This window comes from Streptopelia decaocto, assembly GCF_964273445.1.
Source record: "Streptopelia decaocto genome assembly, chromosome: 2".
Lineage (NCBI taxonomy): Eukaryota > Metazoa > Chordata > Aves > Columbiformes > Columbidae > Streptopelia > Streptopelia decaocto.
The window spans coordinates 42,210,201-42,237,348 of NC_138655.1; the positions used below are offsets into that span (position 1 = coordinate 42,210,201).

Here is a 27,148-nt window from a genome sequence, read left to right on the forward strand (position 1 = left end):
TACAAGGTCCCTAGTTTGTGAATTCACCCACCAAAGACAGTCTACAACTTTCCTTGCCAACAAAACAGAAACAAATTTATACACACTTTAGGCTTCCCTCACAGCTTCTTTGTTCAATAAGAAAAGGAGGGAAAATAGTTCTCTTGCTGTATTCCCAAGGGAATCTCACTAAGTTAAAGCACATCTTAATCTCTTGAGCCGGCAGCTTTATTAGTAAGCGTTTCCCAGTCCTCAGGGAAATCTAATTTCACAAATAGATCAGAGCCACTTCAAACGCAGCTTTCAGTTGCCATCCACCGGGGGACAAACGGGGAGGAGGAAGTTTGTCAGAAAAGACCTTCTCTGAGCCCAAGAGTGATTACCAGAGGTGTCTCCATCGACTGCCACCCACCTAAAGTCGATAGTACTCAAATGAGTACACCGGTGCGGACTATATAAGAGAAGCGCATGGCCCTGGAGAGCGCATCTCCCCTCTCCGGGCGCAGCACCGACATCCCCGCTCCGTGCCCGGCGGAGCCTCTGCGGGGACACGGGCTCTCCGGCGACGGCAGAGGACGTCTCTCCCCAGTCCGCAGGCACTCAGCGAGACCTGCCTCCGCTTGAAGGTGAGCAGCCGCCCGCTGGCCCTTCCGAGGGGACCTTTGGCGTGGAGTGAGGGGGTGTCGCTGCCCCACTACAGCGAAGCCCGAGTCGCTCCCCGGTGTCTCCCCGGGTTTGCCGTGCGCCCCGGAGACGGCGGAGGGAGGGAGATCCAGGAGCCGTCGGGGAGAGCCGGTTCCCTTGCGGGTCCTATTAACTCCTTCGCCCGAGCGGATTTGCAAGGGAGCCCAAGTATAAAACAGTTTGCAAATAACAGAATTTTCCTCCCTCCCCCTTAATCCTAACCGTTTGCTATAATTAGAGTAGCTTACTTAGGGGCATTAAGCACTGCTCTCGAAGCCTCAGTCTGTTGTAATTGTTTTTGCCCTTTACACCCTGATTTGCAGCAGTTCCCCGTGTAACCCCCAACGGAACTCCATCCAGTTGTCCGTCCATAGGCTCTCGCCCGAAAACCGCCCTGTGGCACTGCCCGGGCTCTGGCGAGCGGGTAGGCTGCCCCGCGGGGGCTCCCCCGCCGCCTCGCTCCGCCGGCGGAGGAAGGAGGTGACGGCAGGCGCGGGAACGCCGGAGGCAAAGGGACCCGAGCAAATCCCTTACAAAGCCCCGGACCGCAAATATGTGCGGCGGGTTTAATACCCTTCCCCTAATCCGAGTCTGTAAATGCGCCCTCCGGGTCGCCGGGCGAACGCGGCGGGGCAGGTCGGGGGCTGGCGAGGAGGTGCAGCGGGGCCAGACGGAGGCGGCCCGTCGGGTCGCCGCCTCCGCTGCCTCTCCGTGGGGCTTCGCCCGACCAGGCCGTGCGGGAGCAGCGGGCGGGATCCCATCGCCTCCGCACCCGCGGGGGTGCCACCGGGCTCGGCATGGGGGGCGGGCGGGCGGGATGCGGGCCGGGCCCGGCGCTGACCGCCTTCGCTTTCTGCCTCCTCCCAGCGACGCAGAGATGCGAGGGGCGAAGAACCACCAGGCGCTGCCTGCCATCGTGCTCCTGCTGCTGGCCTCGGCCCCGCCGTCGCTGGGAGCCGAGGGTCGGGACGTGCCCGCGGCCGGAGGAGAGCGGGGGGCGCTCCTCGACCTCCTCCTCCAAGCCCTGGGCGACGACGGCCGCCCGCTGCCGCCCCGCCCGCCGCGGCGGGACCGGGTGATCTCCCGGCGGTACAGCGGAGGAGGCTCCCCGCCGCCCGACTCGCGCACTATCCCCGTCGCCGCCGCCGCCGCCCCCCGGCCGCCCCCGGCTGTCGCCGCTGCCCCACCGCCCCCGCGGCTCTTCGTCGCCGCTCGCCACGGAGGTAAGAGCTACCGCGCTGCCCCGCGCAGGGAGCCCAGGGATGCAGTCCCCTCCGGGTCCTGTCCCGGCCGCCTCCTCTGAGGGCCAAGCCCGACGGCTCCTCCATTGCGCCAGCCCGCTGCAGGCAGGAAGGGGTGAGAGGAGGTGCGCTCCCCACGTCCGAGGCGGCAGTCCCCGGGGAAGTTTCTGCCTTTGCTGGGGTCGAGCCCCACTGAGGGCAGCACAGCCCAGCTCCACTCCCCGGCAGTTCAGCTATGGGAGTATGCGAGACACGGGGCAGGAGAGGGTCACTTGGGCTTCAGCACCTGCTGGGAGGTCAGTTGTGGCTGCGGTTGATCGACAGTCCCTCTGAGGCAAACCTCCCGAGTTCCCTATGTTGCAACGCAACCAGCACTGAAGGAGCCCCGTTTCTCCCCAAACTTAGGACTGCTCCTCTGATTTGAATAAAGAGGAAAAATGAGTAATCTGAGAGATAGATGCCTGGACTTATTCCTTTTAACTTCCTCTTCAACTTGACTGATTCCCATCTGATGCATTTTTCTAGTGTTGCTGGGACAGGTGCAGGAGACCTGGGCTGTGCTGGGCATGGGGGCTTGTTTCACCTTCCAGAGGATGCTCAGGATAGGGTAGGGAGCACTGGCACAGGTCAGGCCTGGCTGTGACAAGCAGATGATATTCACAGACTGTGCTTGGTCAGGAGACCATGCTGCGGGTCACCTCTGCTGCAACTAATTTTGATGCAGAGCCATGCAAAACATTTCCTACTAGAGTGGAGCTGCCTGAGGGCCTTGTGTGGGTTAGAATTGGCCAGTTCAGCAAGAAGGAGATTATAGTGACTGTCTTTTGGCTGTAGAGGGAAATTAGGGAAGTTTGGTTTCTTAGGGATCTGAGTCCCTGGAGGGCTGTGTCCCTTGTGGCTGATGGCTGGTAACAGGTGAAATTGAGATGCAACTCTCCTAGGTCACACTGGTAGACATGCTTTTCTCTGTCCAGTGGTCTAATTTAAAGGAAATTAAACCTCATTTTGGAAAAACTTGAAGCCAGCTGACAAGTTCAGAAGTTAGTAGGTGAGTAACTGATTGGTATGGCAGGCACTTGTACAGTGAGATTGCTGCACAGTCTAAGGAAACTGGACTGAAAAAAAGACAAATCAAGCAAAAAGGTAGTTAATGTTCTGGCTTTGGAAGCTTCTGCTGAGTGTGATCTCCCCCAAGTACCGAGTAAGGGGTTGTGGTGTCCCAATGAACTTCCAGATATTCCTGCTTTTTCAAAAGCATTAAGTCTCTGGTAGTAAAGGGAAAGCTACCCCAAACCAGATTGCTACAGATTTGTCTTCTGACTGGAAAAGATGCTTCTGGTTATCAACATGACTGGTCATGAGTGGTTACTTACTATGGCTTGAATTCTTTGTGTGCTGTGAGCAAACCCTCAGTGTACACTTTTCCATGAAAAAAATGTAAAAGGGTCTTTTCAAGGCAGAATACATGAAGCCTTTTCAAGAGAATAAAAGTATAAACCTGAGAGCAACAGTTACTAGTATCAGGTGTCTTCAGGAAAAAGTCTATTGTGGACAACAGTATCTCCCATTTGAGATGTTTACTCCTAACTAATGATTGTATTGAGCTCTGAAATAGAAAGTATAAATATTTCATAATATTTATATAACTTTGAAATGAAATTTTCTTGAATTCATCAGTGCTACACATAATAAGGCTTTGTTTTCTATTAATTGTTAGTTTTAGTAACTACATTCTGTGCAAAATGAGTGAAACTGCTGGACACACTTAGAGAAGTTCTCCAGTTGTCCCTGGTGTAGGTACAGTATCCAACGGGCAGCCACAAAGGTAGCTTTCTCTCCAGCCTGGAAAGGGCACATCTGCAGTTTAAGTAACAGCCAAGTTTTCATATTAATTCAATTTTTTATAAGGTAGAGGAAGGTTACGAATTAGTACCAGTTGTGATGGTGTGAGTTTGTTTTTTGAGGCAGAGAACTGTAACAAAGCTTTTCTTACAAGTCAGCAACTCTTTTCATATAACGCCAGTCACCAACGAATTAACAGCGACTTTTTACCCTGGCTGGTAGTGCCTACCCGAGTGTCAGCCAAGGAGAATGGCTCATCTTCCCATTGGTCATGAAAGGCATTATATTAAGCAGAGTACTCAGCCAAGCATTTAAAACTGGAGTTATGTATCTGAGTTGTCTGTTGCTGAAAATCAAACCCAAGTGTCTGATTTAAAAGAAAGCTGAGCAGCTCAATTGCTTCTGTTTGAAACAAAAAGCACCCAGAACAGTGCTGTATACAAAACAGCATGCAAGAAGCATAATTTCTGTGTGTTTTATCTTTTTTTCTGAGGATGCTATTCTGTATTATCAATGAGCTGAATACAAGAGGGCTGAAATATGTGTCCCATCCTGTTCTTTCTCTCAAGACCAGTTTCAGCTTTAGACTAACCACATGATGAGCTAATTCAACTCACTGAGCCACACCTCCCCATACACATTTATTTTGTTTTATTTCATTGTAGGGGCTTAATTAGCTGTTTGCATAGTGAGGAGAGATGGCCTAGAGAGCCACCGAGTGAATTTTAGGAGCAGCACAGGGCAAGTGGCTGCAACACATGACTAGGGGAGAGGTTTGAGAGGGGATGGGACCTCTCTCCTTACTGCAATGGGGACCTGCTTATTTAGCCCAGGCCATAATGGCATCATAAGGTGTCTTCAATGAGGCTGGAAAAGGAAAGGTGAGAGACTAATTGTCAGACATCCTACATGTACCACTCAGTTATAGATACATAAATAAGATGTAAAAGCAAGAGTGGCTGGTCTGTGATGCCCCTTGTGAATGTGGCATGCAGGCAGTTCAAGGACAGGTCCTGTGCTAGAGCTGTGTCATGGGAATAACAGCTGCACTCTACTTCATGTAGTTTTCACTGTGGGGCAAAGGGACACGAGAGCACTGAAATAGGATGGACACACAAACCCATCCTGTTGTTTTTGGGCAATGAGCTTCTGTGACCTGCTTGGAAACAACTCTCTCTTTTTTTCCCTTAATAATCAGGGGTATCTTTTGTGTCGTGTGCTTCTTGGCCATATGAAGGTTTCTGTCATGTATCTTGTAGGACCCAGACAAACATTCACATATGCAATAAAGATGCCAGTTTCACCATCACTTTATCAGTCTTAACTTCTTATCCCTCTTATCCCTCCATGTTCAAAAGTCTTATCTCACACAGATCTGTCCCTGTTTTTCTTGGTGACCTGATTAATGAGACTGAGCATTTACTCTGAAGGGTGTATTCAGAAGAAATAATGTATTCTAACTAACCAAAAGCAATCTTCATCTTTGGTAGGATTTCTGGTAGGATGTCACTAAAAATACAAGTTGTTCCTTTGAATTATTGTTTCTAGTGTATCTAGTGGGATTAAATTTTCTGTCACAACCACATCCTTTACTTGCCTGATTTCCATGAAGTTTCTGTGCTTGAGTGTGGTGTTTTGTTGTTTGTGGTTTTTATTTGTTTGTTTTGGTTTTTGTTTTGTTTTGTTTTGTTTTCCACTGAGAAGAGTCTCATAAAGTTTTTAAGCTTACTTATGAAAGCTCCTCAATGGGCAATCTTTTTATAATTATCTTCTATTTCTGATGCGTGTGGCAATTTTTTTGATGAAGAATCCAAATATGGATTTTTCACAAAGAGAGGATTCAATATCAGGTTATTCTTGAACGTTACATTGGGGCAACTAGAATAGTTTGTCATTCTTCTCAGATTTTCTTTGTTACCTTTATCCAAACACTTTATGAAGAATGAAAATGGCTTTTATGTAATTAGATCTAAATAAGTATTAGGAAATAAATAAGTCTGCATTAACTGTTCTTCCCTTACATATTCCACACAACAGTGGAGAAATGGGCTATCTAAACTTACAGGGGGTAAGGGGCTAGAATTTGTCTTTGTGCTGGGGGACCAGCAAGACATTTAAAAACATATTGATTAGTTATTTTTCAAGCATGAAAGAACGAAGATAAATATTGCTCTCGATTTACCAGTATGTTCAAATGAGCCTCCTGAGCCTACCTACTTCAGGTTTAGAATAACATATCTGAGAAGAGAATTTGGCTTGCAAACTATTTGAACTTTGAGGTTAGAGTTAAGAGATCAGTTTTATGCCAAAATTTCTTACAAATCAGCAGAAGAAAACCATAAGTTGTCCCATGACATGGTACTAATTTAACCATTATTCATAATTAGTTAGATTTGAAAGATATGTTTGAGGTTTATTTTAGTTTACAGTTGAATCAAAAACTTGTAACCTTATGTAATGCATAAGAAAAGTTTTGTTCCTTTTACTCAATTAGAAAATCTCCCGTGAGTGTAGTGATAGTTACACCTGGAAGTCCCTAATTCTGCAAGACATACTGTGCCTAATACTAAACTACTTCAGTGAATGTAATTACAGATCTGGAATAAAAAAGGAGACCACTGAGGAATGTAAACCTGGTCTCTAGAAAATTGAAATATTTAGTACAGCATAACACAGAGTTCTCTGTAATAGTTATGTTTTGTCAGGTTATTATTCCTACTAATAAAATAGGGGGTGTTTAATTTATTTATTTATTTATTTATTAATTTATTTATTTATTTTAGTATAATGTGTGAAGAGGAATTGCTGGGCATTCAGGAGGCTTAAAAGAAGATGAGAGTTAATAAAGATTATATTCTCCAAAATCACATATTAATCAAAACACACATTACCTTAGAAAGTAGCAAAATAGTGGATAAAATTGATTTAAAATAAGAATAACTGTTATATTAGAAAATGGAAATAAGTTTTGTTGGCTTATAGTAATTATTCCTGATTCCACATCTGAAAGTTTTTGAATAAATTATTTTTACAGTGAAGTTACTGGGTAGGCTTTTCTGGAATAGAACCAGGCAAATATATTTTGCTTTCAGAGGCTTAATATAATCTATATTCCAAATGGCTAAAGGACTTATTTTTCTTTATTTTTATTGTGATAGACATAATAGGCAAATAAATTATCACTCTGCATATTCAAGAGTCTAGTAGTTAAAAGAAAATATATTCTCATAAATTAACAAACTTAATGGATCATCAGACATTGCTCCTCTCAGCAGAACATCTATATGGCAGTCTCCATGGGAGAGTGCAACTAGTTTGGGTACTGGAACCAGTTTAGTTGCGACAGGGCACCATGCTGCCTGAGCTAATGGTTACTGAGGCAGGATCGGAGGGGCTGAAAGGCTCTCAGAACACCATGATGTAGAAATATGAACAGTCCCAATGAGTTCTGTGAAAATAATGATGATCTCTGCTGGTACCAAGGTTAGGTGTCAGTTCTACCCCTAAATTACAAGTAGGCAGGATAGGTTTTTGTTATATAGTACTTCATTTGGGTGAGGAAGAAAAATTACTTTTTATTAAATGTATCAATAGTAATTTGATCTCAAAGCCATCCTTAAATTTTCCATGTTAATTTCTCCTAAACGAGCTGATATTGGCTACTTTTTAATGACCTGTTACTTACAGTCTCCTGTAAAAAATACATAGTTCCAGACATCAATATGTTTAATTCTGACAAGTGCAGACAATGAGCCTTGATTTACTGCCTTTCATTCAGACCAGCTGTTGCTTATCACTAGCATTTCCTTCCAGAAAGTGTTACTTTTGTGTTCCCCAAACTGGAAGATGTCCATGATCTCAGTGCTTCTAGTTTGAGTACTGATTTTCTTAGTTCCTAATGTAATAATTTCCCAAATGCTGCAGAGTGTATATTCCTTCAACCCTCGGTTCCGTGCAAGTTGTGTCCAACTCCTTCATGCTTGTAATGCCTTCATGACCTATAACCCTGCTGCTATATTTCTTTCCTTGAATGCTTGGGTTTTTAAGCGTATCATGTGATGTGCCTTGTAATAGCAATATTGTGTGTTTGGCAAACACAACTGTCAGGCAGTAGAGCTAGGCCACTGAACAGAAGGCATCTGAAATCTAGGATGAGCCAGAAATCTTCCACAATGGAGAATATAAAGCCCATGCACCAACCCTGACAGCTAATGAGTGAGTGAGCAAAGACAACCTACATCTTACCTATAATACATGTTACTTGCATGGAGGGTTAAAATATAAAGAAGTTCATCAGAGGAGTCTTTCAAATAAAATGGGGCTCTTCTCTCATTTCCATTAATCACAATGCGAACTGAGGGTGCTTGATACCTTACAGTATTGACCTGACACTTTGTGTTCTTGTGGCACATGAAGGGAAAAACCTTATGGAAGTGGAGGATGCTGGACAGCAAACATTTTGGATGGCAGTATGCCATGCTGGGAGTAAGATAGGAGATCAGCATACAGAAAAGTTTTTTTTTGTTGTTGAGCTATTGTATACGAAAAGTCAACGATGTTTTCTTTATCCAGTATGAGGAGATCTTTTGGGTTTTGTTTTAGTTGTATATCATATTTTTATAAAAAGTGTATTTAGCATTACGAAAGACACAATTACTAATATGCACAGTTCCAGTCCCAGAAAAGTGAATGTCGGAATTTTTGCTGAATTACACCACAATTGGACCTGAAGTACACCAGGACTCCTCCATATACAGGGGAGTAAATAAAAAGTTTCATGACGAAGTAGATCCATGTGCATAACAGTCTGTAACTCGGGAAATATAGCTTGCATTTTTAATTAGTCTAGCTGTGAGCAAACCAAAGAGTTGATATGTTTCATATTTTTTTCTTTAGTGTAGACACAATTTGATTGTTCAAACAAAAAAGAATGGTAGGTGTCTGTGTTTTACTGGTTTGTTATTTCAAGTGTAAGTATGCTAGGGAAGGTCTCTGAGAGGTGGGAGAATGGTAGTGCACAGGTGTAAGGCTTTGTAGTACATTTATTTTTTGGGAAACAGGCTTTAATCTTGAGAACACACTGTTTCATGTCTGGAGATGATTTTGATTTTTAAATATGTACATATACAGGGAGAAAGATTTAAAAAGATGAGAAGTGTAATTATCCATATATATACATATATATATATAGGTACACACACTCATCTTCTAATTGGTTGGTTTGGGGGGCAATTTGAGGGAGAACAATGTGGTGCTTTGGACCTACACATGATTTGAAAGTCCAAAAAATGGTATGTAAATGTAGACTGTATTTTCCAAAGTGCTTAAAACAGCATAAAAAATATTGCATAGTAGTAATAACTGTGCAAAGCTATAAACAAAACATCATAATCAGTGAGGGACCTGGGGAAGAGACAGCATCTAGGAAAACCACCACTGGAAGGTTGCAAAGGAGAGCCTCGTTCCACATTTAAAGCACATGTAGTGTCACTGTCTGAATTGGAGTAATTTTATTTTTACAGAAGATCTCTTCAAGTGACCAGAAAGTAGTTTGTAGGAGGGGGAAAATATCCCCCTTATTAACACTTATCTGTTTCCTAGAGAACTAAAATTTTCAGTGGTATTCACCTAGTACTTTTCATTGAGGTTAAAAAAAAAATACTGAAAGGTGAGCAAATTTTATGCTAATGTTTTGTAAGACTTGTTTTACAACATACCAAGTAAGTGAACTCTAATAGCCATTGTAAATACCGTCTCTTTCAGAAAAAGCAATCAGCTGATGTTGTACTGACAAATACATATTTTTTGATGATTTGTTGCATACATTTGATTTTGATGATGAGGGAGAATATTAAATAAATTAAATTAAATATTATTAAAGCAGACTGTTAGAAAATAATGTAGTGGTTTGTGAATGTATGCACACGTGAGCAGTATTACACAGAGTGAGATACAATTTTTTTTAGTTGGAAAAATATACATCCTCCGGGACATTTTGTTTGTTTTGACACTTAATCCATTGCATATACTCTCTGACTATGAGACCACAACCGAAACTTAGCTCTGGGGAAGAAAACACTTCAAAACGAAACTTGCAAAATGACCAGAAATCAGGTGAAGACATGATGGAAAGATTTTGCTGGAAAAAGTGTAGCCAATCTCCTGTGTTAGCCTCAGCTGATGGTTAGGCTTTTCTATTCAATTTAAGGATGCATGCTATATTTTGTCACTTGTGGATTAGACATTACCACTTCAGTGGAAGTCCTACAGGCTATTCATTTGTGTTTGGGGCATTTTTAATGTCAGTTAATTGGAAAACAGTTGCTCCAGTGAGAGAATAGATTAACTATTGATTAGGTACTGAGGGTGCAATTCTTTATCTCTAGGGTATAAACAAGATTTAACACATGAAGCATCCAAAGGTTTGATTGGTTAGTGATCATTTTTATATTCTCCTATGTTTTATTATGTCTGCTGGGCAAAAAAACATTGATGTGCAATGCTCTACTGATTTTATTAAAACAGCACATAAAAATGTGTTTGTTTAATACAGACTTCAACATCAATGGAAAATACTGTTTGGAGCTACAAATTGTGGCTACATTTTAATCCTAATATTTTGTTTCTAAAAATACAATTAAAATGGTTACAAAATCAGAAAGCACATATGGTAAGGCACAACTTTACATACTAAGAATATTTAAACTTTTTTTGGTAATCTTTCTTTGTCAATTCAAGTAAATTTATTAGATTACATTTTAGTACATTTTCTTTTACTACATAATTCAGAATCTGACTGTTTGGCTTGAAGAAAAATATATTTCAAGTTGCATGAGGAAAGCATTTATTGTCATGTTCCTTGCAGATTTTATAAAATTTCAGGAGTAACATGATGCAAATCTAATGAAGGTTTTTCTATTTATGTTTTCCTTTTAATTTGAGACTGTAAAATAAAAGTGAGAAGCAAAATAAAGCCTACTGGAAAGCAGTTAGGCACCATTTTTTCCTTAACCCTTACTCTATGTGATGTCAAGCTATATATGATGTGTTTCTGTAGAAGGAACCTTTGAAATGAAGCATTAGGAAATGCATCCTTATCAGTATATGTGGCAGTACTGGATATATGCACTAGATTAGCAAAACCCTTAAATCCCATTGGATTAAAATAGCTGAAGGGATAGCTGTGATGTTATTACTATAATCGTGACAGAGTAATTACTTCTTCTTTGTTAATGACATAGCATGCCTAATGTGAGAGACTTGTCACTGACATTTTAATAATTTACTATGCAGTTTTAATCATACACAAGACTGTTTGCATCTACATACACGTCTATGAACATCATAATAATCTTCTAACTTTGCAAAAAAATAAACTTTGTTCTTTTATGCTATGCTTGGGAATTATTTCAGAAAAATACTTTTATGAATAATTTTTAATTTTGTCACCATCCAGCACTAGTATAACTGGTGGTTCTCTTATCTCTTGATAAAGGCACAACAGCAACAGTGTTGTAGCTAAGTGATGGAGCCAGTCCCTTAATTACCATAGAAATGATGACCCACAGCACCTCATGCAGACTGCTGTAGGCATCAGTTTATGCTGGCTTTCAGTTTAGGTTTTGTATCATCTCTGACTGTTTCTCAGCTGCCATGTACAGATTATTTGCTGTCTTGGAACTGTAATGGTCTACATGAGCTTCTGGATGCTTCTGTCAGAATTCCCAGAATCAAGCAATAAAACATTAAAAATAGAGTGTATCTATCTCACAATATTGATCCTATCAAGATGCAGAGAGGTGTCAGCTACTCTAGAGCCCTAGCAAATTGTGTCTGGAGTAGAAAGAGAATGTCTTGTGACATATTTAATCATAGAACTTATCTCGTCTTTATTATTATCTAATTCAGTGTCCTTAGGGTACTGACATCTAGAATGTTTCTGTCTCAGACAGCTATCTTGATTTCTGTGTGGGGTACTGTCCTACAAGAGACAAGGTTCAGTTTATGGAGAAAAAAAAAGAAGAGAAAAAAAAGAAGAGAAAAAAGAAGAGAAAAAAATGAATATAAAAAAGAAGAGAAAAAAATAAGAGAAAAAGTGTAATCTCTTCACACAAAGTAGGAATATTTTGTAATATTATGAGAAAGTCTTCTTTCCAAATTTAACATTAAGATCTTTTAGAGATGAAAGAAAAGAGTTTTCAGATTCACATCCTTATCCTTCTCAGTCAGGTCCACAGAAAAACTGGGCTATTCAACAAAGGAAACTTAGGAAAAACATTTTTAGAACTTTTACAAGGTGGACAAAGACTCATGGCTAAAACATATCAATATGAGGATTGGTTGTGGTGTCCCGAGAAATCTTCTGGATTGGAAGAAAATCTAGAGCAGGCTAATCACTTCCATTTTATGCTGTGGGCCTCATGTCTGAATGGACCTGTTGGTCGGTACTAATTTAGCAAGATGCCCCATAGGATTTGTGCTTCCCATTATTAGATCATAAATCCCCAAGTTTGCATGTAGTTAATATACACAGATTTCCTCCTTTTATTCAGCAAAAAGACAGTTTTCCAGATGTCAGGCAATTTTCAGACTTTCAGAAAAGTGATTACTACAAAATAAATAATTTGTGTTGGATAAGACCTTCAAAGGCACAGCAAATTTAACACTTAGATGTATTGCTTATGAACAAGGTAACTGCATCACTTGCATGGTGGTGTTTTGCCATGTGTACATACATGATTCAGCTGCACGGGAATATAGAGGACCCCTTATCTAAGCTGCAGTCAGGCCTTTCAAAATCCTTAGAGAAGATCCATATTGCACATTTATACTGAAGTCCACTGACCCAGAAATGAGCAGAACCTTCAGAGAAGTTTTGCTGCTGCTTTTTTACTTCTGTCTGGGATAATTATTCTTTTCTTGTCAGAGCAAGGAGTGAAACAAGGAGTAAATATGGAGATTAAATAATACGAACAGGATAAATGTTATCTTAAAATAGACAGAAATCCTCTTGAATATTGAGGGTAACAGTTCATTTTCTCTGCAGTTACACTCTCCAAGTACCAGAATACTATAACAGGGAGAGTAGTAGTGAAAAACAGAAAAACATTGAATTTGCTTTCTCCCAGGATATGGAAAGTGTTTTCTGGTTTTTATTTAAGGCCAACACTTTCTGCTCAACCCATTTTGGCCCACTGAAATGTATGGTTTGCATGTATTTTACACTTGGTTTTGATCCTCAAATATAAGCTCTCCAGTATCAGTTATGTCTAAATAGCTCACTATCTTTAACGCATTTATATGTCACACTCAAATAAAACATTTTGATCCCCATTATCATTGATAAAATGTCTCCTTATGTAACTGTGAGAGGGTAAAGTGACCTTAGCCTGAGTATAAACATTGCATATGTTCACTGGGAACACCTTTAAGATGGCAGTTTAGAATAAAGTACTTATAAGGGAGAAACCGTGTATTATTAATCTATTATGATAGTTCTGAATCTGTTCTAATTTGGAAAGAAATAGAAACATTTCTAAAATAAGTACAGGAAATGTAAAGCACAATTAAACATTACCATTTGCACAGCAATCAACCTGGAGCCTATTCATATTTCAAAAAGAGCAGGGTCTAATTAAGCTCTGGCAAACTCAGTTCTATTTCCTTTCACTTCGATAGAGTTTGCCTATGTTTGTCACTGCTGAGTTTGGCTTGTATGCAGTCAAGCACATGTCATCAGTTTCATTCAAATGATTTGACAATTTCATATATTGCTTTTGATATATTGCAGCTGTTCTTGTGTTTAATTTATGCAAATATTCTAGAATCTACATTTATTAGCAGCCATGATAGCTAAAACAGAATACTTGCATACAGAGCTGCAGAATTGCAAGAAGTGAATTTCCTCTTCAGATTTATCAGTGTGTAGTCTCTATATCTCATTCTAAGAGTGGTTCTGCCTTCAGTCAAGAGCTCTCCAATAACTTTCCAGGCGTAATTTGGAGTTTCTGGATTCAGATGAAATATCTGCCTTGATAGTTTAATGATTTCAAATAGCTGATAGATGAATGAATGGAAATTGTTATCTGTTACAGAAAAAAAAAAAAAAAAAACAAAAAAAACAAAACCAAAACCAAAACAAAAACCTATGAACAGGAAAAGATAGTTTCAGTAAATAATGCCTTGAATAGTTTGTTCAGTCTCACCTATATCTCTCATTATTTTCAGTGAATTATATTTTTGTAGTTTGATGAACAATTAGTATTGTAATACATCTTTCCTCTTGGAAAGAGTTAAGTACATATTCACAGCTTAGTATTCAAAATAACGAGGGTTTCATAATGCCATACATTTTCCTATTTGAATTGCTCAAGGGATAACCTAACGTGCTTATTAGAATCTCTTAGAAAAAAAAAGAGCTCTTTTGCATAAATTCATGCATCAGGTCTGTAATTGTTATTTTGTTTTTCAAAATAGATATGTATTTCAGTGTTTTCCATGTTCACATCTGACAGAGGAAAGAAGAAAAAGGGTGCTTTTGAATTATACATGTGTGTGGTGCTGTTCAAGAGGCTCGCCATGCAAAGCATAGTTGCTAAATGCTTTTTTATATTTCTTTTTCAAATGTAACACTTGTCAGAATATGTGAATCTAGATCTACATGCATTCCAGTTCTAACAGTTTTCTAGAGTGCCCACTAATAATAATAGCAGAAAAGTAATCATATATACTACATTTGGCTTATTCCTCGATCCCACAGCATATTCTGATGGAAACAGGGATTTACAGAGAGGAAACAAAAAGAAAGCCATGCTTCTTAGTGTTCTTTTGCAAAACAAATATAAAGGTCTCCACAGGCAAGGATTAACTAATACAAATATGCTTTCTGAGCAGCTATTGAAGAATTAGTAATAAACATTATTATAGCTGAGTTCAAGATATTCAACCTTGTAAATATATCCTGTTATGATTTCATTACGGTTGGCTGAAGCCTTAGGAGAAGCCAATGTTTCAACCTCTTTGTTCCAGTCTTAATGAATTATTGGAAAATGGCTGATTAGAAAGCATTGAATCAGAAGGGGCCACTGCATTCTGAATGTTACACTCTTTGATGTTGTTTACCTCCCAGGTTGAGTAATTTCCCTGGCCAGAAATCTTAATACACAGCTGTGGACCTGCTTTGCTGGGCCATTGTATCATGGTGCGTGTCTGGAAGTCAAATGTGCTAGGTAGTTATTTACTGAACATTGTAAGTCTTCACTGAAGCTCAGACCTTAGAAGAGGAGCTTTCCGTTCCAGAGAGCTCCAGATTTTAGGTAGTGAAACATGAGCACAGGCATAAGGGATTAGGATGTGAGTCCATCTCAAGACTAGAGTCAAATCCTTCACCAATTCCTTAAGGAAGTAAACATATTCAAAGGGGTGGATGGAGTATGAGTAATTGGTGTTATCTTCACAGTGGTTTAGTGTTGTTCCACCGCGATTCACATTTTCTAGCAGATCAGTTCCACTCTGCAATGTTGCCTAAAGTAAACTCAAATAAGAGCAGCAATAATCTACATCGCATGTTTTTAATCTCCATTAAACTAGTGTCATTTAAAGATTTCATCATTGGGTACATCACCTAAAATGATGTAAAAGCATCAGCCATTAATCACAAGGTTCCCCACTCAGGTAATGGTCAACGAATATGCTAATCAAACTTGTTTGTTTGTTTTGTTTGTTTGTTTGTTTGTTTTTACTTGAACATGTCTTTGATGTACCCCTTAACACAGCCTCTGCTCTCTTGGGGTGGAGAGGAGGGTTTAAAAAGATGTCTGGCTTGAATTGAGGGTCTTTACTTTAAGGATGACCTTGCAATATGGTTAAATTCTTAAGCATGGCCTTCACAGATAGGATTGACCTATCAGGGTTCAGAGCATTTGAGGTGTCTCATTGGTAACATGCCTTGGACAGGTCCTCAACTGTGTGTCCTCTGAAATACCACAGAAGGAGCATCATAGCAGACTACGTTTTCACCTTAGTTACAACAGCCTCTGGACTAAAATTAATCAGATAGCTTTAATTTGAAGAGTTAAGTATTTAAAGAGTTAAGTTTAGTTAATTTAAGTTTAATTTGAAGAGTTAAGGCTAAGAATATTTGAAGCATGGTAATGAGGGTTCTAACTAAGCCTCTTTTGTATAAGAAGATGGCAAAGGTTCAGGGTGGAAAAGAGGAGGAAATAACATGAAAGTTGGTTTTGCCAGACAGGTAGAGACTTACTCATGCTGGGAGAATCTCCAGCTGGGAAAATCCACAGTTCTTATAGCCTTTGTGCCACCAGAATAGAAAAAAAGGGTTGGCTCAGTGAAGAGAATCTGGCTCAGAGAACTTAAAATAAATATCAGATGTCAGAGCTGTGACTTAATTGTTTAGCTAAGTAGATCATGTGAATTACACACAGATTGAGGACCTGTTTTTGCTTCTATTGAAACCAAGGAGAACAGAATCAGGCCATACTCTCCTTCCAGTGTCTTTCAGCTCTCAAAATTATATTATTTGAGTGTCTGACAGTTCCTAGAATAATTTCTTGTACCAGACGGGAATCCAGAGAGCTGCTTGTACTCAACTGCTTTATGTTTTACTGTAGACATAAACTAAGACTCTAAACAGAATGCATTTTCTTAGTTGCTGTTGATTTTTATTTCAAAATTTGACATTGAAACAATGGCTGCTGTGACTCTAAGCATGGAAACTGGAACTCTGGGTTTAGATATTGGTTTCTGACAGTAGCCAATTTCAGAGACATATACTGAGATGTACATATATTTTCCTCCTTTTAATGTAGTCTCAGATTACAGCTCTGACAATCTCAGAATTAGACTTGTGCTCCATCTCAAAGATATGAGCTTAAAAATATCCCCTTGAAAAACTGTGTTTCTGAAAGCTTTAGAACTTTATAGAAAAAATTATTTATTTCTTCCTTAATGAACATAGAAGAGATGTTTGTTACCTGTATGAATAAATTAAAACATTTTTCCTTTATCATTACATTATTGCATGTTTCCTTTAGCATTTTAAAATTTTCAATTAAATAAATTTTAAAAAACTTTAATCATGAAGGCTTTGCAGGGCTGAGGAAACTATCAGAAGAAAGGCAGCATCAGTTGAAAACTTGAAAGGATGGTTTAGCTATAAACAAAATTAAATTACCTGGAGCTGACTGACAATCTGACATGCATCAGGAAAGATTTTTGGAGAAGGCTTCAACTGTGCAATTTAAAGTACATTTCCATTACCTGGCTAAGAGCCTTCAAGTAGTTCTGCTGACAGAGTGAAATATTGGTAGGCAAGTGACAGAAAGGAAAATGTTTGGAAAGATCTACAGCCAATTTGGAGACTGACATGTATTTCTACAGATTCTGGCCGGATGATGAATGACTGTTGATACAGCATGGAACTGATGACATTATAAATGAACGGAGCACAGAGAAACAACTTAGTATCATATTTCTGGACATACTTGGAAGGTACTGATATTCTGATTTAGATAGGGCAGTTTTTATGTGCTGTTTTCTGCATTCACACCACAGAGGGCATCAGAGGGTGGCAAACATCTCTGTCCTATGGCCAGCCAGGGTTCAGACTCTTCAAACCCATGATGATAATAATACCATTACTGCAGTCCGTCAACCAGCAACAAGGTGAGATTTCTTTTTCTAATAAATGAAAGTAGTGTCTGAGCACTTAGTGAGCAATTACTTTCCCTTCAGAAATTATGAGTTAAGCAAAGAAAAATCAAAGTTTGAGGAACAGAAGAGGAATATAATATTACCAGTGTTGAAAACCCTGAATAGTTTACCATAGGCAAAGCTACCCTCCCCATTCCCTGTCTGCCTATCCTGACACTTCAGGCATGATTAAATGCTCTTTCTGTAGCTCAAGTGAGTTAGCCCCCTCCAGTCTCAGGTTATGTCCTTCCCACAGTTCAGTGCCCAGGCTCAGAGGAGCCAACTCTAGGGGTAATCTGTTGCCCTTAAGAGGGTGTTGAACTGGAGGCTGGCAACTCCTTTTAGGCTGTAAATAGTCATTGCTCTGCTGAGGTAGAAAGGCCTCCCTGGCATTACTGTTCATGCCGTTAGTTGTCTTCATAGCAACGATCACTGCTAACTATTCCTGTCACTCTCAGTTCCCACTCACAGCTCAGCGGTGACCAGCCAAGGCGAGGAGGCCAAGTGGAGGACAAGGGAGGGGAGAAGGTGAAGTGCAATGGCTGGGCAAGAGCAGGGCATGGGCAAGGACGAGCAGGGGCAGCAGCTGGTTGGGTCCTTCCTGTGGATATGAACAGGTCTTTATTACCCTCCCATGACTGGGACAATGGTAGACAAGGGATAATAGGATAATGGAAATGGGTAAGGGGTAATGGGTTAAAACTGGAACACAAGAGGTTCCGCTTAAATTTGAGAAGAAACTTCTTCACAGTGAGGGTGACAGAACACTGAAAGAGGCTGCCCAGGGAGGTTGCGGAGTCTCCTTCTTTGGAGACATTCAAAACCTGCCTGGACACACTCCTGTGTAACCTCATCTAGGTGTTCCTGTTCCGGCAGGGGGATTGGATGAGATGATCTTTTGAGGTCCCTTCCAATCCTTAACATTCTGTGATTATGTGATTCTGTGACTGTGATTCTGTGACCTTTTCTGCTTCTAATACTACTGGAGGGACTTAGTTAAAAATAGTTTTCCTCCATAGCTTGTGAAGAAATCACCTAGGGATGTGTGAAGGTAGGAATGATAAGTGTATGTCCTTCTCCCGTGCCTTGTATCCTGCGTAGGTGTTACAAGTGATACAAGATGAACACCAAATCATAGAGTCATAGAATAGTTTGGGTTGGAAGGAACCTTCAAAGGTCATCTAGTCCATCCCCACTCTAATGAGCAGGGGCATCTTCAAGTAGACCTGGTTGCTCAGAACCCTGTCTAGCCTGGCCTGGAATGTTTCCAAGGATGAGGTGTCTACCATCTCTCTGGGCACCCTCATTGTAAAAAATACCTTCCTCATGTCTAGAATGTTTCCATGCCTCTTTCTCCTACTTTCGTTCTCTTGCTTCCAGATGTGTTTTCCAGCCTCCTCCCTGGTACTGTCACACATTCTTTCACTTTTGTACAATACAGTAATGTGGATCACAAGGAGTGGGAAACCGAGACAAGATGAACAGTTGTGGTGTCTCAAAGATGGTCCTCACAGTACAGTTCAAGTCAGAAAGTTGTGTTATAAAGGAAAGAACTTCTGTATCCTTCCCAAGTAGCAGCATAGTAAAATGAAAAAGAGCAAACTCAAGTAAAATTATTATGTATTTGCTTCATTTCCTCTCACTGTTTTGATTTTGTGAAAGTCTTTTTGAAGGATTTCTTTCACCTGAAGCACAAAAAAGTCTAGAGACAAAAGTTTGTCTCAGAGTACTTTGTGTCACTTCACTTCACTTGCATGAAAGAAGGTAGACTTCCCACAGGTTGTGCTTGGGAAGGGACTGTGTTGGCAAGAGTAACATGATACTAGCTGTAATGGCACAGGAGCTTTGACCTGAACACTCTACTTTGATTATGTCCTGTGAGATGAAATAGAAAGGTACAAGGGTTGTGGGACTAAAGGTCTCACTTCAATGAAAAAGAGGACAAACTTCAGTTTCATTCATTTCCTACCACAGATGAATGGAGAGAAAACTGCAGCACTGGAGAAAATGTAGAATACAAATGAGCACAAAGTTAGAATACAAATGAGCACATAATGCCTTCTAAGGCAGCATCACAATTGTAGTTCTGGAGTTTTGAAAAGATCAAAAAAAGTGAGCTGTTTTAAAATTATCTGTCTTATGATGTACACCAATGTTTAGTTACTTTTCCTGAAAACATCAGTGGTTTACAATCTGAAACATCCAAAAAGGAGCTAGATAATGGACATTATTTTCATAAAAGCTAGCTGAATCAATAGGATGTTACTTATGGATTTACTCTGTGTTAGAAATGAGGCAAGGAGCTTGAGACATTTAATTTCTAATCCCATGTACTCCTTTGTAATGTAGTAATGAATAAATTGAATTAATTCCCAAACTAACTCCATTTAATGATTTGCAATAAACAAAGAATGAGGAAGTTAGCCATAAGATACTATAGCAAACAAACGTATTTCTTCTCAGGGTAAAAGAGCACTTTTTGCATGGCTCATTGTCATATATTTACAAGTTTGCATAGTGTTTAGGTAACACTTAACATTTAATCAAAAGGACTCCATAGGGGCATGAGCAGTAGGGATTCCAGGAGAAATTCCTCTCTCTTAGGTGCTCATAGGCCATGATCCAATGGGGATAAGAGCACATAGAACAGAACTCAGTTTTTGTTGAATTAAAGCTAGTATTTCAGAGTTAGAAATATGGCTGGAACCTATTTGATTTATTAAATCCAGCCATCTGCTATTTCAGGCAACAAGTCCTACAATCTTGTTCATAACCTTTTCAAAGAACTGGAATGTGCCTAGCTAAATGTAAGACTTGTCTTGCCCGTTTATCAGTTAGCAGAGATAAAAAATAATACTTTCTTCTTGAATAAAGGTTCAAGTCACATTACCCTTGCTTTTTTGTGTTACTATTTATATTATATTATACTATAGTATGTACAGAATCTTAGTGTTGCTAAAGCTTACTGCCCCATCACTCAAATAAAGGCTATATATCTAATTGAAATCAAATATCTAAAGTTAGTCATCTGTTTTTTTGGTACTCACCTGAGGGTCTCTGTAATAACAATACAGCTGAAACATATTTGTGTCCAAAATCTCTTCTATAATTCCCTTGCAATTACATTAATGGGGTGTTGATGAGTGAGGGGGACCACACAGGCATCAGTGAGAGTGGAATTTGACCCCAGTCACTGTAAAAATGCAGCACTTTAACTATTTCAAGACTATTTTTAGAAATCTTAAAAAAAAAAAAAAAAAAGTGTTCCATTCCATACAAAGGATGAAGAACTAGAAATACGAAATACTTTAAATCTGCTCCAAACTCTGGTGCACAGATGTCAATCCATCAGACAAATATTATGAGGACACATATAGCTCTACAGACAAAAGTAAGGCATGCTGAATCAGGAAAGCAGTATGCCTTTACTCTTTAAATACTGTTTAATGTGTTAATTTTCTCACTTCACTATGGTTTGTAGAAAATATTCCTATCTGTTTTTATCATCAGTTTTAGGAAGCCCTTTGTACAATACAATGTGCATTTTTAACATGTTCAGTGTTTGCAATGCTGCAATTTTGATAGAACATAATAGTTACTCTCCTGTGAATGCAATGTGAATATTAATCTCCCTGGGTTTAAGGGAGCAACTGATGCAGATAAGGATGAGTAAGAGAGATGTGACATAGGTGAATAGAGACTCTGGGATAAGAATGAGTGGTTGGCACTACATGTGATGTATTGGCAGAGGGAAGAGGGGAAAAAAATATAAATTGTGACTGCATGCCTGGCTGAGCTTTAGAAGCTGGTGCTTCCTTTTATGCCCATCTTTAGCACATTTAGGAATTACTCTGCCACTTGCCAGTGGGGACTGACATGCTAAACTTTATCAGCCATAATGAAAGCAGACCCTGTTAGGATTTTGCTTTGGAGTATTTCTAAACTGATTGATGTCACCGTCCAATTTATTGCTCAAGTTCCTGATGAATGTTACAGAATACAGACTCTCAAGTTTACGTATGTAACACCAGATATTGTATTCATAACTAAAGTTGGGAGAACTTGAGGATATATCAATTACTCAGCATTTAAAAGGAGTATTATTTGCCATGCTCATATAAGAAAAATATTACTGGAATGAATATCAGGGAAAATAAACAGTCACTAGTTTCAGTATCCTTAGAAGCACTGTTTCAGATCTGGACAAGGAAATAAGTATGGAAGCATTTATTTAATATGGGAGCAGAACTAGCATTTTAGGACTTGACTAATGAGGTACAGTCACATATCGCAGTATGAATTCCAAATATTCTCTATAAATAACGTCAAAGTAGTGAACAAAGGTTTTATGGAGAGCAAATAAATCCAAAGAGATTAGAATACGGTTTATGTTTAGTCTTGGAGAAGCAGAAGATAAATTGACCAAGTCATTAATTATAAATTCTTGATTGCACTCTACTGTAACCCTTAAGCTCTAGAGTACACTTCGTATTGCAAGAACATTAGATGGAGTAAATGGGAAGCCTAGTAAACTCCAGTCACAAAGCAGAAAGGTATTCATGAGTACATTCAGCATAGTCCACATTCAGCAGATGGCAGTGGTATGCAGTTGCAGATTAATTCAGGATTGTCTCTTGAGCAAACGGTTTCATCTCTGTGAATCCAAGCAGTGTTGATTTGGAGATATATTTGAGGTGCTTTTTTCAGAAAATACTAAGATACCAGATAATTTTTCAACTGCTAGGGCAGACAGTGGTAGAAAATGCAAAAAATTTTGCTAATTTATTGTAATCTTCATTACACAGTACTTGGAAGAGTAAATTTTGTATTTCAAGCAGTGGTGTTACATACAGGAAGGAATGTATCTGCCTGGAGCATTGACTCATTTTCCATCTATGCCTTGTGGAACTTAGTATGTACACATTGCAGTCTCAAAATAAAAGTATTCAGTAAGTGGGAACTGTGTGTCTTACTTAACAGAGGTAATAATACACTGACATCTCAGGGTACGGCACACAGAAATAGATATTTTCCCTTGTCTAAAGGAATGAATTGCAGATCTATTGGGGGAAAGCAGGGGTGGTGTGTGTATAAGCAGACAAATTGTTAAGACAATCAATCAGAAATTATTATAAAGCTTTTAATTATGGAAAACAGGAAGAAAAATAAGAAAATAAAAGCTGAAATACAGTTTATGTGGTAGAAACCACAGATGAAGAGCCTAAGACAATTAAATTACGTCATTTAATTAGATATTTTGTCATCTGGCAGGTATTTAAAAAACAAATACTATAAAATGTTTAATGATGTATGATTTTAATGATGAAAGGGGTTGCTCTCTGTTCCACAAAGCAATGTTTTTTCTTGCCTCCCTATGGGAAACTGCAATAGAAAAAACATTAAATATATCAGTCTGAACTGAGTTGTAACAGAACCACAAATTTCTCCTAAGGACTTCCAGCACTCTTGGACAGACCCCAGAATCAACTGGTGGTCCCAAGTAGGGAGTGCAAATGTCACATATTTTCAATAAAGAACTGCATATTCTGTGTCTCTTCTGTATCAGACACCACGTGAGAAACCAGAGAAATATTACCATGTATATTAATATGACTATTGTTTGTGGAACAAAAAGTAATACCTTTCTTGTAGCAATGAAATAACAGCATTAAAAAAATAGCATTTCCAGCACAGTCAAAGCTGCTGGAAACCCTCAGCTTTGAAGTTGAGAACCTTTTCTAGCCATGGGCCTAGAAGTAAGAGTTTCATGCAATCTGGTCACAGCTGAAGTATGACAGTAAAAGTAGGAAACTAAGAGCTTTTAATTGGCCCAGGGTACTGAAGAAACTGCGTGCTTGATGCTCCATTCATTCACAGGATGTTTTACTGTATGATTCCCATGTGTGAGATTCTAGTCAAAAGCTTACGCTTTATTCAACACCATATGATACACTTATCAAAGTGAATATTACAATTTTTTTTTCTCTGCTAGGGTGTCTTATGTTTGCACAGTTTTCTATTGTAATTGTTGATTTTGAGCAAAACTTGTTTTTTGTATTTGTTTTGTTTTTTTTAATCTGAGTCTGTACATCTCTTCCTAACATTTGTGGAAATTATTACATATATAAATTAAGACATTTAGAGGAAAGATGGTTTGGGTCATTAAGGTTTCCAAATGTGTATATATATTTAATACACTGCTTTTGTAAAGATTTTATGGATTTTTAAGACTATCATATTGAGGGTACTTTCATCCTGGCACCGCAATGTCATTCCATTCGCTCATCTTTCTAGTATATCACTTTACTTAGGTATTTTTATCTTGTTCTGATCTAGTTTCATGTCTGTTGCCTAAGTCCTTTTGATAATTTGTCAGTTTCTTTATGTATTTACATTTGAAAGATTTTACTATCCCTTTTATCACCATACATTTTATTTTTACATAAACTGAATCCTTCTTGACATGGCCAGATGTATGCAAACCTACTACTAATAGTGTTTCACCTTGTAATATTGTCAGAATAGACAAGAGTTGTCCTGTTTAGGCACTGTGGAGTGTTTCTAGTAAAGATAAGCTCCATCCAAATAAATGGGACTCGTCTATATAGGTGCTCGAGACAGTTTTGCTGGCAGTGTTCCAATATTTGTAGAAGCATGATATTTCTACCACTGCAAGATTTATTCCTACACTATGAACAAATATAGCCTTTCTTTAGGTTGAAGCTTTGGATAATTTTGTCCTTCAAAATTTCACTTTTATTTAAAACTTTATTAACATATACTGTGTTGTAAGCAGTTTCATGACATGAAATCACCATTAAAAAAAAAACAAAAACACACCACGTTATTTTCATGCCAAAACAACATTTTTAGAAGCCTACATTCAGGTTTAGAACACAAGAGTCAGCTGCATCTTACTGCTGACAGTTTTCTTCTGCTATTTTACAGATAGAAAGAAGAAAATACACAACAATACATTTGTTTTCTAAATGCCATAGTTATAAAATATCTTTAAACACAATATAAGGAAATTAAGATTTTCATGAGATTATGCGTGTGACAGTTGTGTAAAATTTAGATAAATCTATACTAGCCTTGGAAAAATTGTTTATAAGTTTGGTAATGCAAGACCTGCTGAAATATATTGCCTTGTATTAATATTAATTCAGCTTGAAAAGGATTATGAAATAAGAAAAAATATGAATGAGAAGAATAAAAAGCAAAGTAAGAAGTGTAGTTCTAGAGAGTGGCCCTTTCTAAAGAATAGACAGTTACATTAACTCAAAATGGCTTTACCACAGTGAATGAAAAAACAGATCAGGACCATATTACCATTGTAAGATATAAGATATATTGTCATTGCTATTTACTGTATCTTGGACTAAGCATTATATTGGAAACAAATTTCTGTGAGATTATAATAATCTGAACTTCCTAATTTTGTTAAGTTATTGAAATGCAGAACAACATAAAATCAAGAAAAGCCTGTTATTCCATCATGTAACATGATGCTTCAAGGAATGTTGTACTATGTAATTCTGAATTAAGATATGTGGATATTCTGAATTAACATTGGATATTCCATAAAACAGATAATTATTAAACCAGCCTAAAAATGCTAAGCTTTAAACATGTTGTGGAGAGCACTTTAGCAGCTGCATGTAAATCTGAGAAATATTTATGTGGCAGACAAAGCTATAGTGATAAGTAATGTCATTTGTGCTTTTATGTTCTGTTGGATAAACTTACATTTTCCTGGAACATTTACTGTGGAGAAGTTTTTTTCCATTCATAGTTTAAGAGTTGATATTTTACTTTTGTTTGTTTGTTTGTTTGTTTTGTTAGTAATTGAGGAACCTTTGGATTGTTGTTTCTTTTTGTTTGGTTTATTTTTTTGTTTGATTTTGGTGTTGTTTTTGGTTTTTTGTTTTTTTGATGTGTGTTTTTGTTGTTGTTGTTATTTGTTGTTGGTTTTGTTTTCTGTTGCATGAATATTCTTTCAAAAAGAGAATATTGTGATTCTTGATGAAGACTTTTTTTTCTTCCATAGAAAGATTAAGGAGCTTGGCCACTAAAGCAGAGCCTGAACTCTGCTACTTCACATTTTCTACCCTTGCCTACAGTACAGCCTGCAGTAAGATGTTGTGTATAGGCCTGCACTAGGCCAAGAGCAGGAGTAATTTTTGCTGGCTGATTTACACTGTTTCCCTGAATAAGTTAAAAATAAGCAAAGGCTGCCTGTTGGGAGCATAAAGAAATTGAGATCTTGATTTTTTTCTGCCAAGGTGATATCACCTGGGGATGTGGAATTTTCATGTCCCAAGCCAACAAACTGTTGTATGGATTTACCTTATTTCAGTGCCACAAGCGCAGGTCGTATTTATGCTACAGAAGGATATGCTGTCACAACTTTGCAGTCTGATCAGACAAAAAACAGAGAGACTGAAGGCACAGAAAAGTAAAAAGCCTCATCCAACATGAGTGAACAATGTCTTATACTGCAGGTTGAGCATATGCCTGAGCCCAGAGCTCTGGCCTATTTAGTCTTCTACCTCTCTTAATCATGTCCAAATTAGTGAAAAATTAAACATTCATGTCAGCTACCAGGTGCTGAATAACAACTGAAAAGTGCACAGAATAATTTTCTAGGGAATTAGCTTAACAAAAGTGATTTAAATCAGGTTTGGAAAGTTTACAACAAAATGAAAGAGTGGGGAACTGGAGCAGCTGTTGCTCACTGCTGCTTAGCTCAGACCTTGCTAGCTCTCCCAATCATCTCTTTTATCCCAGCATGGTATAAAACCCAAGTAGATCCTGTCATCTTTTACCCAAAGGCATGAGACCTTCTGTGTAGTGTCACAACTTGAGAAAATTAACTATATGAATGAATTAGAAACAAATTTGCAGTATAAACTTCACCATTCTGTTCTGTGAAACAGGGCTGGAAAATCCTCTAAATTTGCTTTGTCCCTAGATTTTTGCCATAAATATTGCTAGCATTTTAGACAGAAGATCCAGTAAAAGATCTGTCCTACCACCATATGATAGTTGTCCATGACCATTGCTGTCTGTGGAAGGGGTGTAGTATGGGCAGCATTTTGCCCCAAATGAGTAATTTTCTAAAGACACACATAGAAGTGTGTATCTAATGTGTGTCTTGCCTGATGTAAATAAGAAACTAATCCTTAAACTAAGATTATTTATTATTATAAACTGAGATTATACCCAGGATGAACCCAGAGTCAATAGCAAACGTGCCTTTTAACTCAGATTTACTCTCTCTGGTGAGCAGTACAGATTTTGTAAGCCTGGGCACAAGAATGACACAGTCCAAATATTCTCTCAGCTGATTAAAAACAGTTACTTTATCCCATGGGGTATATACTTGCTGCATTTTATTAGTTTGTGTAACATGGTCTTGAGGCAAGAATGCGTTTAATATACCCACTCCACTTAATATTTCCTGTTCATGTGGGTTTCACACATAAAATATTTTATTATTTTATTTTCCTGTTTCTTTTGTGTTTTTGCCCAGTGTGACTTCCAAGTGTTTTTATTTTAGTAATGCTTTGCCAGTCTATCTTATTATATCCATGTTTTTGCTTTTCACTTGTGAAATTAATATGTCAAAGGAATTTAAATGCATTGTGGGGATGTGATTGTAAATTGTGAGAATTGATATTAAACTCTCC

General features: G+C 38.7%; 1 protein-coding gene across 2 annotated transcripts in view; it reads left to right on the forward strand.

The window, feature by feature from the left end:
* The first annotated feature begins 324 nt into the window (after positions 1–324).
* Positions 325–27,148, forward strand: part of ALKAL1 (ALK and LTK ligand 1) — a 39,301-nt gene continuing 12,477 nt past the window's right edge. For both annotated transcript variants that reach the window (XM_082045163.1, XM_082045164.1), the window contains exons 1-2: positions 325–605; positions 1,531–1,886. In XM_082045163.1, the coding sequence (XP_081901289.1) occupies positions 1,541–1,886 (346 nt within the window). In that variant the 5' untranslated portion in view covers positions 325–605; positions 1,531–1,540. The remainder of the gene's footprint in view (positions 606–1,530; positions 1,887–27,148) is intronic.